The sequence below is a fragment of the Amblyomma mixtum genome, chromosome 2, assembly GCF_055824585.1.
Source record: "Amblyomma mixtum isolate Tamu chromosome 2, ASM5582458v1, whole genome shotgun sequence".
Taxonomy (NCBI): Eukaryota; Metazoa; Arthropoda; class Arachnida; order Ixodida; family Ixodidae; genus Amblyomma; species Amblyomma mixtum.
In genome coordinates this window covers 275,453,371-275,469,753 of record NC_143013.1, presented here as the reverse complement: position 1 = coordinate 275,469,753, position 16,383 = coordinate 275,453,371, and the positions used below count along the sequence as shown (strand labels likewise).

Here is a 16,383-nt window from a genome sequence, read left to right as displayed (position 1 = left end):
GGCGTTGGCTGCGTACAGCTTGATTCGGCGCGTAACACCTGCAGTCAGCGACACGCTACACTGCCGCCGCTACGTGGGAGGAACGCATCACGATGAAGCTGCGGCCGACGCGTCGCTCGCTTGCCTGCGACGAGACGCAGGCAATGCGCCAGCGCTTCCGAGGAGCGCATGCATGCATGCACATGCGAGCGCAGACAGATAGAGGGACGACGACGTGTGCTCCTAGCCTATCTTGTTCGGTCTCGTACCACACCGTACCATACGTTAAAATTTTGGTGGCATGTTTTCTTCTCTACAGTGATGCGGAATACACTAATATGCACGAATCACCATATTGTATTCGCCTACGAATGCTAAATAATTTACAATCGAATTTATCTGTCCTGCTGTTTGTTTCGGTTGCCAACAGCCGAACGATGGCTGTGACGTCAAATTGTGGTTATATGTCACGTGGGGCATAGAAAAACTGCGATATAATCGCTGCTTCATCGTTTTGATTCACTGCAGTGCTGAAGCCAGTCTTCCTCAAAAGCCTGAATGACAACGAATGCAGAAACAGCGATTATTTTGACGACACCCTCGACCGTCTCCGTCAAGCCTGCTATTTTTCGTCCATCGACTTGAAGAGTGGATACTGGTAGATTGAAGTGGATGAGCGCGACCGAGGGAAGACCGCATTTATAATACCGGATGGTCTACGAGTTTAAGGCGATGCCGTTTGGTCTGTGCACAGCGCCCGCGCGACATTTCAACGAGTCATGGATACTGTGCTCGCCGGACTGAAGTGGCAGACGTGTCTCGTGTATCTGGATGACGTTGTCATCTTCTCAAGCACTCTCTTCATATTCAAAGCGGTTCTTTAAGCTCTCTCCTGAACGCCGGACGCATGCTCAAGCCTTCGAAGTGCCGGTTCGCATACAGTGAGCTAAAGTTCCTATAGGGCATATCGTCAACCAAGTGGGTGTGAAGTCAGATCCCGAGAAAACGGCTGCCGTCGCATCCTTCCCAAGGTAGATGTACTATGGTAGCGTAGGCTGCATAGAAGCCCATACGTTCAAAACATGGCGGCTTGTGGTGCGCAGCCAGCGCCGTCTTCGAAATGCGTGGACAACTAAAAAGTGACGTCATAATTAAAACAAAAACGCGACGTCGAAGTCACGTGTTTTAGTGACGTCATATTCGTGACGTCAGCGTCACGTGCTGCTTGGCGGGAAAAATAAACTGCTGAACGCCGCGACGCTTCAGACAAGCCACCGCACAGTCTGCAGCTCTCTACCCAATCTCAGTGGGAGGCCGCGCTGCTCAGCTCGGACCCGGAGGTTCAACTTCGAGTCACAGAGCGAGCCGAAGAGGTCGCCGAGCGGCATCGTCGGTCGGCCACCTGGCGTCCGGCCTAGAAGAGGAGCCCACCGCGGGGAGGGGAACATCACCCCAATCCGCGCCTAAGACCTCTTCTTTAATAAAGTTTACCTCCTCCTCCTCAGCGCGACACCCGACACGAGAACGACGAAAGAAGACACAAGTGCCGACCACCAACGCTATTTTTATGAGAGAAGCCAACAGCCACAGAAACCAAGGGGCACAGGGGATTTTTTTTTATTTATTTTGTGGTGTTGATCAATTTTTAGGTAGTCAGTTCTCGTTGTGCCTTTTTCCTTCGTCCTCGCCTGAGGTGTCGCGCTGAATGTCGCAGGTGTAGCGCTGAAGCGATGAAATGTGACGCCGCCAGACAGGTTATCGCTCGCACATCGTGCAACCGCACACCTCTTTTTTGCGTACGGGTGCCCCATGGCCACAGACGCTGCCCTTTTGGGGCAAAAGCGACAGAACCGCACCCAACCGAACGAAACTACACAGAAGCGCTGGCAAAAGGGAAAAGCGGAAACTGTACACGAACGATGCACACCAAGAACTCGAGCAACAAGCAACGTGGAAAAAGTAGGGCTAGCAGAATCGAGTTTCAAACAAAAGCAAGCAGAATGGTCAAAAGATATGACCAGGGTATTACATAGAGCACCGTCAACCTTGGCATCGTCCCGCTGCCATTGCCGCTGCTCTAAGCGAACGCTGTCATAAAATTTTTACAGAGCAAACGCTATACTTTCTAACAAAATACACACAACTAAAACATTTTAAAACGGAATCACTGCAATTGTTTTTGAATGCTTTTGAAACACAAAATATGTCCTAATTATTTTCCTATTCTAGTCGTGTTTGTCTACTCATTTCATTTTGGCGCTTTAGTTCCACCACTAATTTGATGTCGCTAGCACTTGGTTCTGGACCGCATTCAAGCCCCGGCTTCGCGACCTATTTCAATTGGCCTTGTCCTTCCCTCCACCGTCGGACAAGCAGACTGTCCGAAGATTTTTCAGTCTCTGCGCGTACTTCAGACGTTTCGTTCGGAACTTTGCCCAGATCGCGGCGCCACTTTACCGCCTTACGAAGGATTGCGTTGCCTTTGAATGGACCAAGAAGCAGCAATCAGCATTCCGCCAATTAAAACACGCCCTTGCAACATCCTCCCTACTAGGCCATTTTGACCGAGACGCCGACACTGAACTCCACACGGACGCCAGCAACAAAGGACTAGGAGCAGTGCTTGTGCAATTCCAGGACGGCGCTGAGAGGGTTATTGCGTATGCCAGCCAAGCTCTTTCGAAGGCGGAGGGCAATTACTCGACAACTGAAAAAGAGCGCCTTGCTGTCATCTGGGCCATCACCAAATTCTGGCCTGCGCATGACTTCTCTGCACTGTTTTTTTCAATTATGCGCTTTTATCATAATCATATGAGTCAATGATAACATTTGGGGCAGGAAAATGCACGCTTTCACTTATCAGTCAATCTTTTAGAGGACAATGAATGAGCGAACTGAACCGGCGTGGAATCCAAGCTCTTTATTGGGCTGACGGGCCCACGAAAAACTGGTTCGGTTTGTTTCATGGGGTTTAACGTCCCAAAGCGACTCAGGCTACGAGAGACGCCGTAGTGAAATGCTCCGGAAATTTCGACCACTTGGGGTTCTTTAACGTGCACTGACATCGCACAGTGCATGGGCCTTTAGAATTTCGCCTCCATCAAAAATTTGACCGCCGCGGCCGGGATCGAACTCGGCGACGGCGATAGCAACAAACGTGTTCGACGGTTGTCGATGAACAGAATCACCGCTGCTCTCGGCCGCGGTTTATTTAAAACTGACAAAGAACTTTTCGAGATAAAACACGAAAAGCAACCACAACAACGTCGAACCGCGTAGAAGCAGTTACTTGTGGCTGCGATCACTCAAAATAAGTCTGGTCGCGTCTTGCATCACAAGCAAACCAATAAAGCCGCGTGGCGGTAGCTTTGAGGAATGAATAAACAAGCATTACAAGCTTTCGCGGCAATATTTATGATAAAAATGACTGCTTCACGTCCCAACAGATGTCACTGTTACTGACACAGGACAAGCAGAACGCCGCGTGTCTCCAACCGACTCAAGCCAGTCCTTAGTGTAACACTGCATATTCCATGTATACACGAGTTCTACAGAAGTGCCGCAATCGGCTATTTGCCATTAAGTATTGGCCTTACGGGGTCGCGAACAATGGTTGCAGCAGCAGCTGCGACAGGAACAGGCAAAACGAAAGAATGCATGATATGCTGTTTTCTTTTCTTTTTTTTTTGTCGCTAAACATTCTTCTTGGCAGCGAATCAAACCGTTGAATGATGGCTTACTCGGAAAATGTCGAGAGCTTCGTACAGGGTATGCAAAGGGTGTGCTACAGTGCTGCATCGTCCGCATGCAAAGCCATTGTTGCACGGTGTTAACGACGTGTACATTCGGCGTCGAACTTGCGCAGTTCTCGAGCTGAGCGTTGCATTTGGCGTCGCTGCTGTTAGAGGGACACCTGAAGCCTCACGTAGTGTTCAGTGGTGTCCAGCGAAATGACGTCACGACTGAGGCCCTTCCTGAGCTTACGTTGGCATCGGTGCCGGTAAACTGTCGCTTTGTTACACCACAGGTATGCCCCAGACAACAGAGTTTTTGAGGAGGGGAACCCTATCGAATAAAGGGATATGGGAACAGCAGGGCGCCAGTGTTCATGCGCAGGACGATAACCTGAGAGCTGTTATTGTGCACTGGTGCCCCGCGCTACTCTCCTGTACCCCTAATCAATAGGGTTCTAAAACTATTCTAGAACTCCCTAATTTGGAGTCCCTCTAAGGTGCACGAACATAAGGGACGACAGGCTCCCTAAATTAAGGGACAGCAGCAACAAGGCTAGCAGAAGCGTGCTCAAAGAATGATGAAATCAAAAAACGTAACCTGTTGCGCCTTACCACCCTCGAAGGAGGCCCTCCATGCATTCAATGACCGATTTTCATGACGTCACGGTTAATCCGATCAAGCCGTCCTTAATCCCTTTTCGTCTGCCACCTCCTGCCTAGCAGGCACGAAGGGATTAACCACGACGTCATGAGACTCCGTCGACGCCATTGACGGGAGGGCCTCGTTTGAGGGGCATTTGCCGCTTCGTTCTTGAGTTGTATCGGACTATATCCGCTGGTCGCTACCATGGGACATACGAGTACGCAGCGGACTTGAACAGAGAAGAAAAGAGTAAGACAAGCAAGAAAAAAGCTCACAGGCATTTCGGGGTCTCCTGGGAAAACATGTGACAACAATATATGTGGGTATCTGTTGGGAGGAGTAGGCGGAGAAGAACACTGGCGAGGTTATCCTGGTAATCTATATCTTGGCAGGCTACACCAGACGAGGGTGATGATAATGAGGTGAAACACACTCCCACAGAAACCCTTCCGCACATAATACAAAGCATTATCACAGGGTGTATACGTATAAGACTAGTGCCGGTAAGGAATTTTAAAAGGGCTTTCACAGCACGTAATGCCCATGCCGATTCAAGCCAGTGTCCAAGTATATTTGTCGCGCTGTAGCAGAATATTGTGGGAGACCTATGCAATTTCCAGTGTGCTGCGGGATGTTGTTAACTTATTGCAGATCAATTAAGTGTTGAAGGTTAGCGCGCACCACATGCTGAGTATAGTGGACTGCAGCAGAATCAAATTTTATAGCGGAAATAGTGTATACTCTAGGTAGAGGCGGATCCTGTGAAGGCAAGTGTGGCCTCGATTATCCAGGTTATGCGGCATGTGGAAATCACAGATGAAGTCGATGCGTCGAAGGGCACTATGTTGACTCTGCATGGGTCACTGCTTCATCACTCCGAGAGAAAGGGGATCGCCTTGGATGAAACACAGTGCCCAGCTCTTTCCGTACCATGTGCGTGGTCATTTTGTATAAGATGTCGCAATGAGCAGGCAACCACTGCAGCAAAACGGTGTGATGCCTGGTACTTTCGATGACAAGCTGCACACGAATGACAATGGCCTCACCTATTGCAGTGCAGCTGGAAGATGACCGAAGCTGTAGCTGGATGGTTCAGAATACTGTTTCAGCCATAGATGAAAAAAAAAAAAAACTAGGGAAGCAGCTTGCCGCTTTGAGATAGGGCTTCGAAGGCCAATCTTGCTTGCAGCCGTTTCTTCTATCCGCAGCCCAGAAGCTGCTGCCCCGAGCCCACCCTTCTACCCATTCCTCTCCTGGACGAACTTAGGCATAAAGTGATAAATTAAACCATAAGTTGATTTGAAGAAAAGTGTTTGTTTTTCTTTCTCTACCACTACACGAGCTTTAATTTGCCTGCTCAGCACTGCGCTTAACTCGCATTTATACGACGTGGCCACGAGCTATAGCATCAGGCTGCTGTGGCAGTTACGCCAAGGAGGTCTTCAGTGGTTCGCGGCTTAGTTCCCAACGTGGACGTCGTTTAGCGAGTCTGTCGCAATATAAAACTCACTAGCATCACTGTTGGTGCCCTAGCACCGAGGCTTCCAATACAGAAAGAAAAAAGAAACGTTGCCTGTTTGAGTGCCTGAAGCACGCTAGACCTGCAGAAATAAAATACATACGGCCCCGACTGCGCCGTGCCTGGGTTTCGAACCCGCAGCGGAGCGAACAGATCAGCTTCGCTGGCCACTGCACGAGAGCACTAGGCTATCGCCACAATTTTTTTCTTTATTGCATGGAAGTACAGTCGGGGACAAAAGTCCCTGGACCACGTGATCCACAAACGAAGTCGACAGCTCTATTGCTAGCCTTCGGTTGGAGATCACACTTGTGGAGATGAAAGTCAGAATCCTCTTTTATCACCTCTACAAAAGTGAACTCTAGAAGCAGGTTAATAAAAGAGCTATCGGCTTCGTTTCTGCATCATGTGGTCCAGAGACTTTTGTCCCCGACTGTACAACAGCAGTGACGGGCTTCTAGCCTTACTTAACCAGGTTGCATCCCGCGAACTCGTCACAGTCACACCAGCATCCTGCTAACACTCTGCAAGCACATCAAAATTCTGGGAGGCACACACACGCATCGAGTAAAGGCACCCAGACAGGAGCTGGACCCTGCCCAGTGTGTACGCCCCGCACCAAAGCACACTGATTTCTGAATAGACACTTCGATTAACGTGGCGGCTTTGCGGGGCTATTTATCGTACACTCTAAGAAAAAAAGGTGTGATCTTAGTCTTTTTGGGGGGTAAAACACTTGTCGCTGAGCTGACACCTTTTTGGGGGTAAGGTTACGCTGTTTCTTGGAGACTAAGTATTTATGCTCTCGCACATAGAGTAATGTTACGCTCTAATAGCCTAAACTTGCACTGACATAAGAAGAGTAACTTTAAACCAGTTAGGTATAACATTACGCCTTTCTAAAAGGGGTAAATGTTAGCCTGAGGAAAGCATAAACATATCCTAGCATGCAAGGTGCAAGTTTGCACCTTTAGCAGGTAAATTTATGCTATGTATAGAAGTGCAAAGTTACTTTGTCAAAGACTAAACTTATACCGTCATAAACAGAGCAAAGTTTGCACCCCTGTGGTGCATGCTTATACCCTTACATGATGGATAAAGTTACCCTTCTAGTGGTACAAAGTAATGCCCTACTGCAAAGGGTATCTATGCACTACTCGGTGGTGTATTTATACTGTCCACACGAGAGCATTATTACCCTTCTGTAGCGTAAACCTGCCCATTGAATGCAGAACTAAAGTTGACCAATATGGTAGAAGCCCGAGTCTTTCTGGAAGTGCAGGCAGTGTCAAAATGTTGCGACGAATCTTTCATGTGAGATGGTCTGTGTCATTGTGTGTTCAGGTGCAGGTACTACTGCAGAATGTACACAAAGAATTCATAAACGAATCGGAGAAAGAAACATACCGTCATATTTATTTTGTCACATGCTACACCATATTACAGCAATGACCCTGGCAGTCTTCTTCATACAGGTGGAGGCAGCATGTACCATGTATTTGACCTGCACAGAGAAGAAAACATATAATGAATTTTGCGACCACAAAGCTCAGACGACGTGACCATGGGCTTAGTTAATTTAGGTCTAAAAGTGTAAACCACACAAAAGGCAGGGATAAAGGGCGATGCATGAAAACAATGCCACAAGTGCAGGCTTCTGTTTATTAATGAGAACCAAAATCAGAAAAGATATGCAGGAAAAACAAAACATGTCCTAAATGGCAGCTACTTAATCACTCACATATGCTGACATTATCACAAGCACATTGGCTTCTCAGGAAAAATCCAGAATATTGTGCCCAGCTGCACGGTTAGGCTGTAGGCATCCCGGATGCCAGACTAAGAAGAGGGTCATATCAAGAAACAGAAAAACATGTGCATGAAATGGAAGCTACTAAAAGGTGATAAAATGAAATGCCGTTTAACAAACCCTTCCCTCCATTCTCGTGTTTTTATTTCTCTGTATCTAGAGTGGTTAAGGTTTCATGCAGCCCTTGCTAACAATATGTCTCTGGTCTCTGATGCCATTATATGTTTTGTTTCCCATACAGTGAATTTTCTTCCTAAAAGGGAAGTGTAGGTGATTATCTGAGCATCAATGAGTGATACAGTCAAGCCCACTTATAACAATACTGGTTATAACAATATATCGGATATAACAATGGTCGGTCATGGCACCATCAGCTTTGCCATGTGTTCTATGGTAAAATAAACTGCTTATAGCAATGCTGTCAAGGCACATTATTGGTTATAACAATTAAATCTGGTAGTTGAGTGTCAACCATTATAGAAAAAAAAACAAGGAAATGCTACAACCACGCCATCAAAACCATGCTTACAACACAAAATCGTGCCCGTGTGGGGCCGACCAATGGACTAAGCTGGCGCAGCAACGCCACGAAAGCAAAAGAGGCAGGCATCATCGCGTCAGGAGAGCTGCTGCATTGCTGCATTGGCTACGCACGCCATGCGTACCCCTAATCTGTTAGTGCAGCGCGCGTGCATGCAGCCAGCGCGGTTTTTCTCTTGTCAGCTGTCATCGCACCCTTGGTTCTGCATGCTTCTTGAATTTCCCATAAGAATAGCTTCCAAAAAGCCGGCTTGATTCCTGTGACGTGGAGGTGTGCAAAGCTCCGGTGGCGCAGTGATGGCGGTGCTTTGGTCATTGGTGAACATTGTCCCGGTTCCCTGAAGTTCGAATTAACGAGCTTTTACAGGCATTAGAACAATCAAACCCCTCCGGGTATTTACTGTCAATAAATGCTCTGAAGTTTGACGTCTTTTCTTTTTTTCGGCACAACCCTGTTATAACAATTATTGGTTATAACAATGGTATTTCCATGGCACTTGAATATTGTTATAAGTGGGCTTGACTGTACTTCCAACTGTAATTTTCCCTGCATATATTACCTGTGAATTCATTTCTGATTAGCAAACAGCAGGAAGCTTGTGCCTGTGATGGCACTTCTGGGTGCATTCCATTGTCACAGCCTTTCGATACAGTTTAAATACCTGGTGAAAGGCCTATGCACAAAGGCTATGCACTATAAATCTTAGTCTACCACTCCTGGAAAACAAGAAAAAGCTTTCGGCTAAACATGAAATAATAGCAAGGGCAACTTACACATCTAAAGAGTTGTCTCCATGCATGAGGTAACGTCATACCAAAAAAATTATTTGGACCACATTATAATAAAGATACTTGTTATTCACGTTCATAGCCTGTTTCATACTACACCTCTACATTATGCCTGTGCAAAAAGCTTTGGTTATGGACTGGCCTTCACTGACAGACTACATTAACTACACAAGCAGCATAGAACAGTCTCCTTCTAAAGCACTATTTTTTCTTGAGGAAATTACAAATCTCGTCTTTTTATTTAGGCAGTACTGCTTCATCCAATGCTTGCAGCATATGCCGCAGCAGTAATTCTCATGAATTACATTTTGCTGGCACAACAGAATGTTGTGTTACCTTTACACATCTTTTCAGATGCTTAGCATAATGAAATTGAAAAAAACACTGACTGACAGCATGCAAGAATGGCTATCAAACCAGTTGCCTTCCATATCTGCTGTCACATGCAGGGCACGTGAGCTTAGTTAAATTTTAAGTTCACTCCAATGTGAAATAGAACAAATATGGGTTCACGTGAGTTATTGGAAATTATTCACATCAGTGAATAGCACCTTCCTACTCAAAAAGAAAGTGTGAACAGTGCAAAGAAGATGAACAGCCTCACATAGCTTCATATCACATACATGCATAAACGATGCTAGTCATATTAGCTTGGTAGCATGCCACCCTGCCAAGCATTACCATAACTCTGCATAATTTTTTTCTGACTTCTCCAGCAACATGAATTGTAGGCAGCGCCTCTCAAACTAATTCAATATGAAATCTTTGCTGAAGTCCAGCCTACTTTTGCAGAAAAAAAACTGCATTTATACTTCATGCCATAAAAAGTGGTCACAATTATTCAAACCATTATTCAGAAATTCTTTCAGATTTAAGTCCTCAAAAACATTGAAAAGCTCTAAAATCTCTGTAATAGAATGGCTGCAGCTGCGCAACATAGCATACTATGTTCACGGATGGACATCAAGTGATGATGAACTTGCAACAATGTCCCAATTACATAAAAACATACATACCACACACATCTCGGCCACTTGCACGGTTTTGAAGAATCCAGGCTGAACTTCGGTGCTAGGAGTGACAATGGTTGTGCACCTTTGCATCCCTCCTTCTCCCAGGTGCACTGCAATAGAGGTGTCATTTATAGCGTTAGTGTAATGGTTAGTGATAACTTATATGTTCATTAAACCACGTAATGGCAGCACACATGCTCAAAAAACGACACAAATAGTTTGAAAACGCGAAAAAACTTTTTATTCCATATTTTATCCATTACAGCACTTGCCACATATTTATAACAGGCATAATTGACGCAGTGCACTGGCATAATAAGCCTACACAAACTTCTACAGCACAATGGCCTATTACCAGTGAATTGTCACTAAGTGCCTAACATAATTAACATATCTTCTAACAGCCACTGCAGAAAAAAGAAAGAACTATACTGTTACTGCTTGAGAGATTGACAGCATTCATTACAGAATTTTTTTTTCGTTGACAGATTACTGCAGTGCAACCAAAATCATTATTGTTCTAAACAGAAAAGCTTAGATACTAGCGTATTCTTCTATTCAACCTCTTAGAGCGACATCAAACCTAAAGTCTCACTCTTTCACAAGAGAATACAAGAGCACAAAAAGAGGTGACATAGACTGTACGCTTCTGTGAGCTAATGTTTGGCCACCAACTAGCCCTGACCTTTTCACTAGTAAAAAGAACTAAACAAGTTCACTTTTCTCTATTAGTTCTCAGCCTGAGTGAAGAGCCAGTTACATATCAACTTAACACCATTAGCAAGCGCATCTTGCCATTCGAATGCAGTAAAACTGCTGGCATGATAAGTCACATTCTGGGTTAGCAAAAATATTGCAAGGTGTAAGCGAAAACGGCCGCATGCCTGGAAGCGCAGAGCACAAATGAGCTGCTAATTTCTTGCCTATGAATAAATAAATTTCACGTTTACTGTTTTATCGTTTGCTTGCTACTCCGTGGTAAAGAAAAAAAATTGACGCCGTCCATTCGCAAAAAAAAAAAAAAAAAGCGGCCTGGCAGAAGGAGTTGCCTTGCAGCGCTAAAATTATAAAGGGATTATTGTCCAATAAGAATCACATACAGTGCTGCAGTAGATGTGAGCACTGCGCGCAGTACGTGCCACAGAAGCGAGCACACTAATTTACTCGCCCATTTCTGAACGGAGACTGCGGTTTGGACTTACCTTACTGAATGGTCGTGAGCAGGGACAAATACTTGGCGTTGAAGAGACGACCGGCATTGTTCTTTCGCACGGCAGACGAAGGATCAGAGCCTGCAGCGAAAGAAAGCATGAGAACGACGCCTGCAGATTGCGCCGCTGCGATCGTGTGTTGTACACGATAGGCTCCCTCCGGCCGCACGCGACCGGCTCAAAACAAGAAATAGCAACAAGCAGCGGCTCGCGCACACAATCCATGATAAAAAATCTGTATTGAACACACCATAACTTGATGGCAGGAAACAACCCGTATGACCAAACGAAAATGTCACTTACTTGTACGGTTGAAATTGGGCGCAAAGAATCCGTACGATGAGGGCGCCGCGACGATCTGGCGTGCGCTGTTTCTTTCAGACGTTGACTCTTTCGCGAAGATGTCGCCCACTGCAGCATCACACATCGATGAAGCTTGCACGATGTAGTAATCGCTGAACAGAACCTAAACGCGCCCAGGCCCGTACTACAAGATGAAAAGAGGAATGCGCGTCGCGACTTCCACGCACGGCACCCAGGCGCGGTAAACAGCGGCTTCGTCTTCGACTCTACGCGAGCGGCCAATCCAAATAGACAGGCACGTGACCTGAAGAGGGAGAAGGGAGAAACTACAACTAGCCGCTGTACTACAACCCATCGCCAGCCATCGCTTCCAAAGCTTGCTTAGAGGAATTACAGAGGAGGTTTTCCTTCCTCCATGCTTCGTGCCTTTCTTTCGTTCCGCCGGACCCCGCGCTTCCCCTCTTTTCCTTTTCTCCGCTGACTGAAAGAATGTCTGCGTTCCCAGTAGTGTCCCAAGGTCAAGCCGCCCGCGTGCGGGGCGACGACCTTTGGTCCTTGCAATGTGCTGGTAGCTTATTATTTTTGCATGCGCCTCTCTGCCCTTGTGGCACGTATTTTTCCGCGCTTTCGGCGTGCGCACAACTCTTCGTTTATCGGAGACAACGAGCGCGGCGAGACTCGTCTTGTCAGTGCTTGCAGTATCCCTCTGAATGCAGCCAGCTATTACGCAGTATGAATTACGCAGATGCTGCCGTAAATGTGTGGCGTATGCAACATAACAGTTTTCAGAGCAGCTGCAGCTTAAAGTTACGAGCATCATTCGGAAGTTCTCGTACTACCGCGTACAGGAGGCACTGCGAAATATATATCAATAAACTGCCCTTTCTGTACTTCTAAATCATTCACAGAACCGGCTAAAAAAGCGATGTAAATGCTGCAGCATTATTGATTCAATGTCAGGTACAGTAACAGTTTTAAATACTGATATTGCCGCGTGATATTGCTGCGAGAAATTTCAACTTTCTTTTGTGCTTATGGGGCCGCACGTGTGAGGAGAATCCGAAGAAAGCAAAAAAACCGCTCTGTTCAAAAATAGTTTAACTCAATCGAAATAGATACAGCTGTAGAGATATGGATTTAATAAAGCCGCATCGAGTGATCAGAAGCGTCAGGCAAACAAAGGGGATTCACAACATTTGAACATTTGAGGAAGATGGCGCAGAAGAGGGCTTCAAACGACAGTCGACCACTGCTGATGCAGCAGTTCTCACCTCTCATCGTTCCAGTGTTCGCGAAGTTCTCAAAATATTTTCAAAATGGGTCAACAGAGCAGAAATGGAGCACTGCCAGCGCTATGCCAGCAAGCATCCGTTAAGATGCTTCAACCGACTGGTTATTCGGGCGATTCCGTCTATTTACGCGCTTTCATTTTATTCTATATAGGCAGTTGCCACCGCTGAATTTATGCTTTTGTTAAAGATTGGTTCGTCAGTGCGATACAATGTGTCCTTTAGCTCAGTTTTTTTGTGCGTACAAGACAAAAGTCTCAGTCATCCGAAGGAACTTACGATGATGAGGGAAAACCTGCCGGTTTATACGCCGTAGTTTCATTTATTTTCGAGCTTGGGTCTTCGGGCTGCGTCTATCTAGTGCAATGTACTGTTTAGTGCTTATCATTAGCCTCTAAAAGAAAGTTATTTCCTGACGCATGAACCATTCCATAAGAATTCACAATGCACTGCCGCAATATAAGCGCCTTGATTACTGTTTCCTCTGGCTCCCGGTTTGTTGCGGAATTCGATGCTTCTATAGCGCTACAGTTCGAAAAAAAAAATGGAGGTAGTCAACTTCATTTCTGACTATCAGTACTACTTGACTGCATTAAAGCTGCGCGGAACAACCTAAAAGCTAAAAGTTACGTACACGTACACTGAGTTTAAGCTAATTTCTGCTCTTGTAGGCGTGCAGCACAATTTTATACGCAAGAGAAGTTCGAATAGACTTAAATAAACCGCTTTGGCCACCTCGCTCCCTGTTTATCAATTTAAAATAAGCTGAAATTGAATTGCTTCTATGTGAAACACTTGTATGCGCCAAAACATGATCAGGAAATGCAGCTATCTCGAGAACTGATTACTATGGGCTTCGCTATCTTGTGCCGAGAGAAAGGATCCGTACACTTGTTGGAAAGGAAACGTAGAAATGTCTTTTACGCTGCGTTGAGGAGTTTCCGAGCAGATGTACAAATGCTGGTGATCTCATAGTAGACCAGCAAAAGTGCGACTCTAAGGACTGGCTCGTGTCTTGGTAAAAGTGCTCTAAACAAAAAAGTACCTATATATATGGAATGGTCAGGCCACGTTCACAACTCAGTTCAGATGCAGAATTATTCCTTCCCTAGTTTCTTGCATTTTTGTTTTTCAGCGTTGTCAGTATTAGTGGTGAAGATCACGCGGTTATCAGCGAGTAGGGCTCTTTTTTGTTGTTGAAATGGAGCAGGAATATGAGAGTGCAATTTATTCGGGATTTGCGTTACATTGCATCTTCAGCTACATAAAATTACTGCGCCAACAATCTCGCTCGTTGGTCTGATTTTGATTTATTAACTTGTATGCATGTTAACCTGAACCCTTTCTGTTATTCGTCTGTTATTTGCTCAGGAACATGTGCCACAACGAGGGGTTATTCGAAAAGCGGTGCACGTTATTCAAAATTGTACGGAGGGAATTAACCGCCCTGGTATTTATCGTACGCTATTAGAGTATGAAGAACAGCGCTGACTAATAGAGCTTACGCTGGCTGTGAAGCAAAACTGTTCCTTTTAAAGCTTTTATTACCGCTTTAATAAAAGAGTAACCACAAGCCGAAATTATAAGCGCAATAATTTTCATGCCTCTGGTGTGTTGAAGCACTAAACTGTTGATTTCGTACAGAGCTGCGATTGGTCAGAGGAGTAACACAGCACCGATCATGCCGTCTATCTTTGCTGACTTACTTCTTTTTAAAATGATATCCAATCATGAGTATGAAAGCACATGCACCGAATATTAGTGATTATTTTGGTCGTTAGCAACCAAGAGCATGTTTGCATGCTTGATGGTTGTCGTGGCTGATCGCGGCCAATGCACCTTTTTTCAGTAACGTTCTGTGCATCCGCCAAGCCGCCTCCAGGCGGAGATGGGCAGAAGATCGCTGTACGTGTTCTTCCAAGAAATAGCTTCTGGTCCCTTGTAGAAGCGAGGAGGCGCGGTCAGTATCGCCAGCGCGGATGAAAGGATCAATGCAGTGGGGGAGGCGTATTCGCCAACTGCAGCCTGTACAGCCACAAGGCTTGAAACCACGGTGAATTGATCACGGTGACTGAAGATTGTCACTACGCCTTACCTAAAAGGGATAATAAATCCTCTTAAACGGCGTTATATGCCACTATGCATCACGATTTGCGACCTAAAAGGGAAATAATTGAAAAAAATGAAATTAAAAAAAAAACAATAAAACTACAGTACAGAGAGCGGAGTCGAACGGCCGACCATCCATACGCAAAACGAGCCTCTAATCCACTGCGCCATAGCAGCGATGTCAAGCTGTCGTTCTGAATGAATATTTATAACCAGCCTTAATGTGGCTGCTACCTGCCGGTGGGCGGCGCTGTCATCGCTGGCTGTACCGGCTGTATTTGGCGAACACGCGTGGGGGAGCGTGAGCCAGCGTAGCTTTTAACTATTGTCCTCAAAATAACCCCGCCACCCCGCTTTCGGGAGAGGGCCATCTTCGAGAGGGAGGGGAGGCGGTGAGGGCTGCATACTTTGCTGTACAGCGTCTTCGCGCAGAGGGAACACAGCTGGTTTGAAGAGTAAAAAAGGGGGTAAGTTTTCTGAAAGAGACTAACGGCCTCCACCACCTCGACACGGGTGTAATGATGCACTCTGCAAAGTGCATCGTTAGTCCATGCGCCTTCAGATAGCATAAGTCGTGAAGATACACCCTTCTTACACCCCTTTTTTTTAGAGTGCGTACGGCTCTTCTACTGAGCAAGCAGGCCCATGAGCACGAAAAGATCACATGGACCTTTTCGAACCTTCCATTGTAGGCAAAAATCCTATAACACAGTGAGTGATCTCAATGTCCTTTTTGAGAGGATATTGACGCTCAAAATCTCTGCAGTGGGTGGATAAGTATAAATTTTAAACTCTGAGAACCTTTGTAGCTTCAGAGGCGTCTTAAAGGGACACTGAGAACAAGTACAAGTTGGTTTGTATGAATAGGGTACCACTGTCACCGAATAAGGAGCCTTTATAAGCTGGAAAAGGCAAAAAAAAAATTATCGAAACACAGGTGTCGCCACCACCGTAAGATTTCGCAAGTAAAACGCATGCGTCGACACCGTTTTTTGCATTCTGGTTTTTTTGCGCAAAAGACACGACACAAAAGAAACGAGGTAGACAGGACAAGCGCTTATTTTTTTTTCTGCCTGTTTTTTGCCCGTTTTTTGCCCAGATCCCGGAGGCTACGCTGCACTGCAATTCACTTTAAAACGGTAGCAACTCGCCTGGTGATGACGTCACGAGTTTGCATCGAATGGCGTTTTGTCGGCGACAAATGCGTATTTTGCTGCTGGAGAAACGTTAGCATTGAGAAAAAGAGCCAGAAAATCACTTCTTTAACTGAGAATAATAATTGGATAGAGTTTTCCTCAATCTCCCTATATGCTTATTCTGACACTGTGCAAAAGTTGTATCAGTGTTACGCTGTTGTGTGACCATTGCTTTTTTTGTATGTATCGTCAGTGAATTTTTTTATTTTTATTTTTAGGGGGGGGGGGGGTGTTTGTACTAGCGGCTT

The 16,383-nt window shown here is 45.7% G+C and overlaps 2 protein-coding genes across 2 annotated transcripts in view; both read right to left on the bottom strand.

The window, feature by feature from the left end:
* Window positions 1-16,383, bottom strand: part of Rrp6 (exosome component Rrp6) — a 105,580-nt gene that overhangs the window by 51,899 nt on the left and 37,298 nt on the right. The gene's annotated exons all lie outside the window — the stretch shown is intronic.
* LOC149364068 (uncharacterized) lies at window positions 7,136-11,771 on the bottom strand. The gene is made up of 4 exons (XM_089570020.1): window positions 11,542-11,771; window positions 11,230-11,319; window positions 10,031-10,137; window positions 7,136-7,379 (listed from the first exon to the last, which is right to left on the bottom strand). The coding sequence occupies exons 1-4, from the start codon at window positions 11,656-11,658 to the stop codon at window positions 7,343-7,345; spliced, it is 351 nt and encodes a 116-aa protein (XP_089426146.1). The 5' UTR covers window positions 11,659-11,771; the 3' UTR covers window positions 7,136-7,342.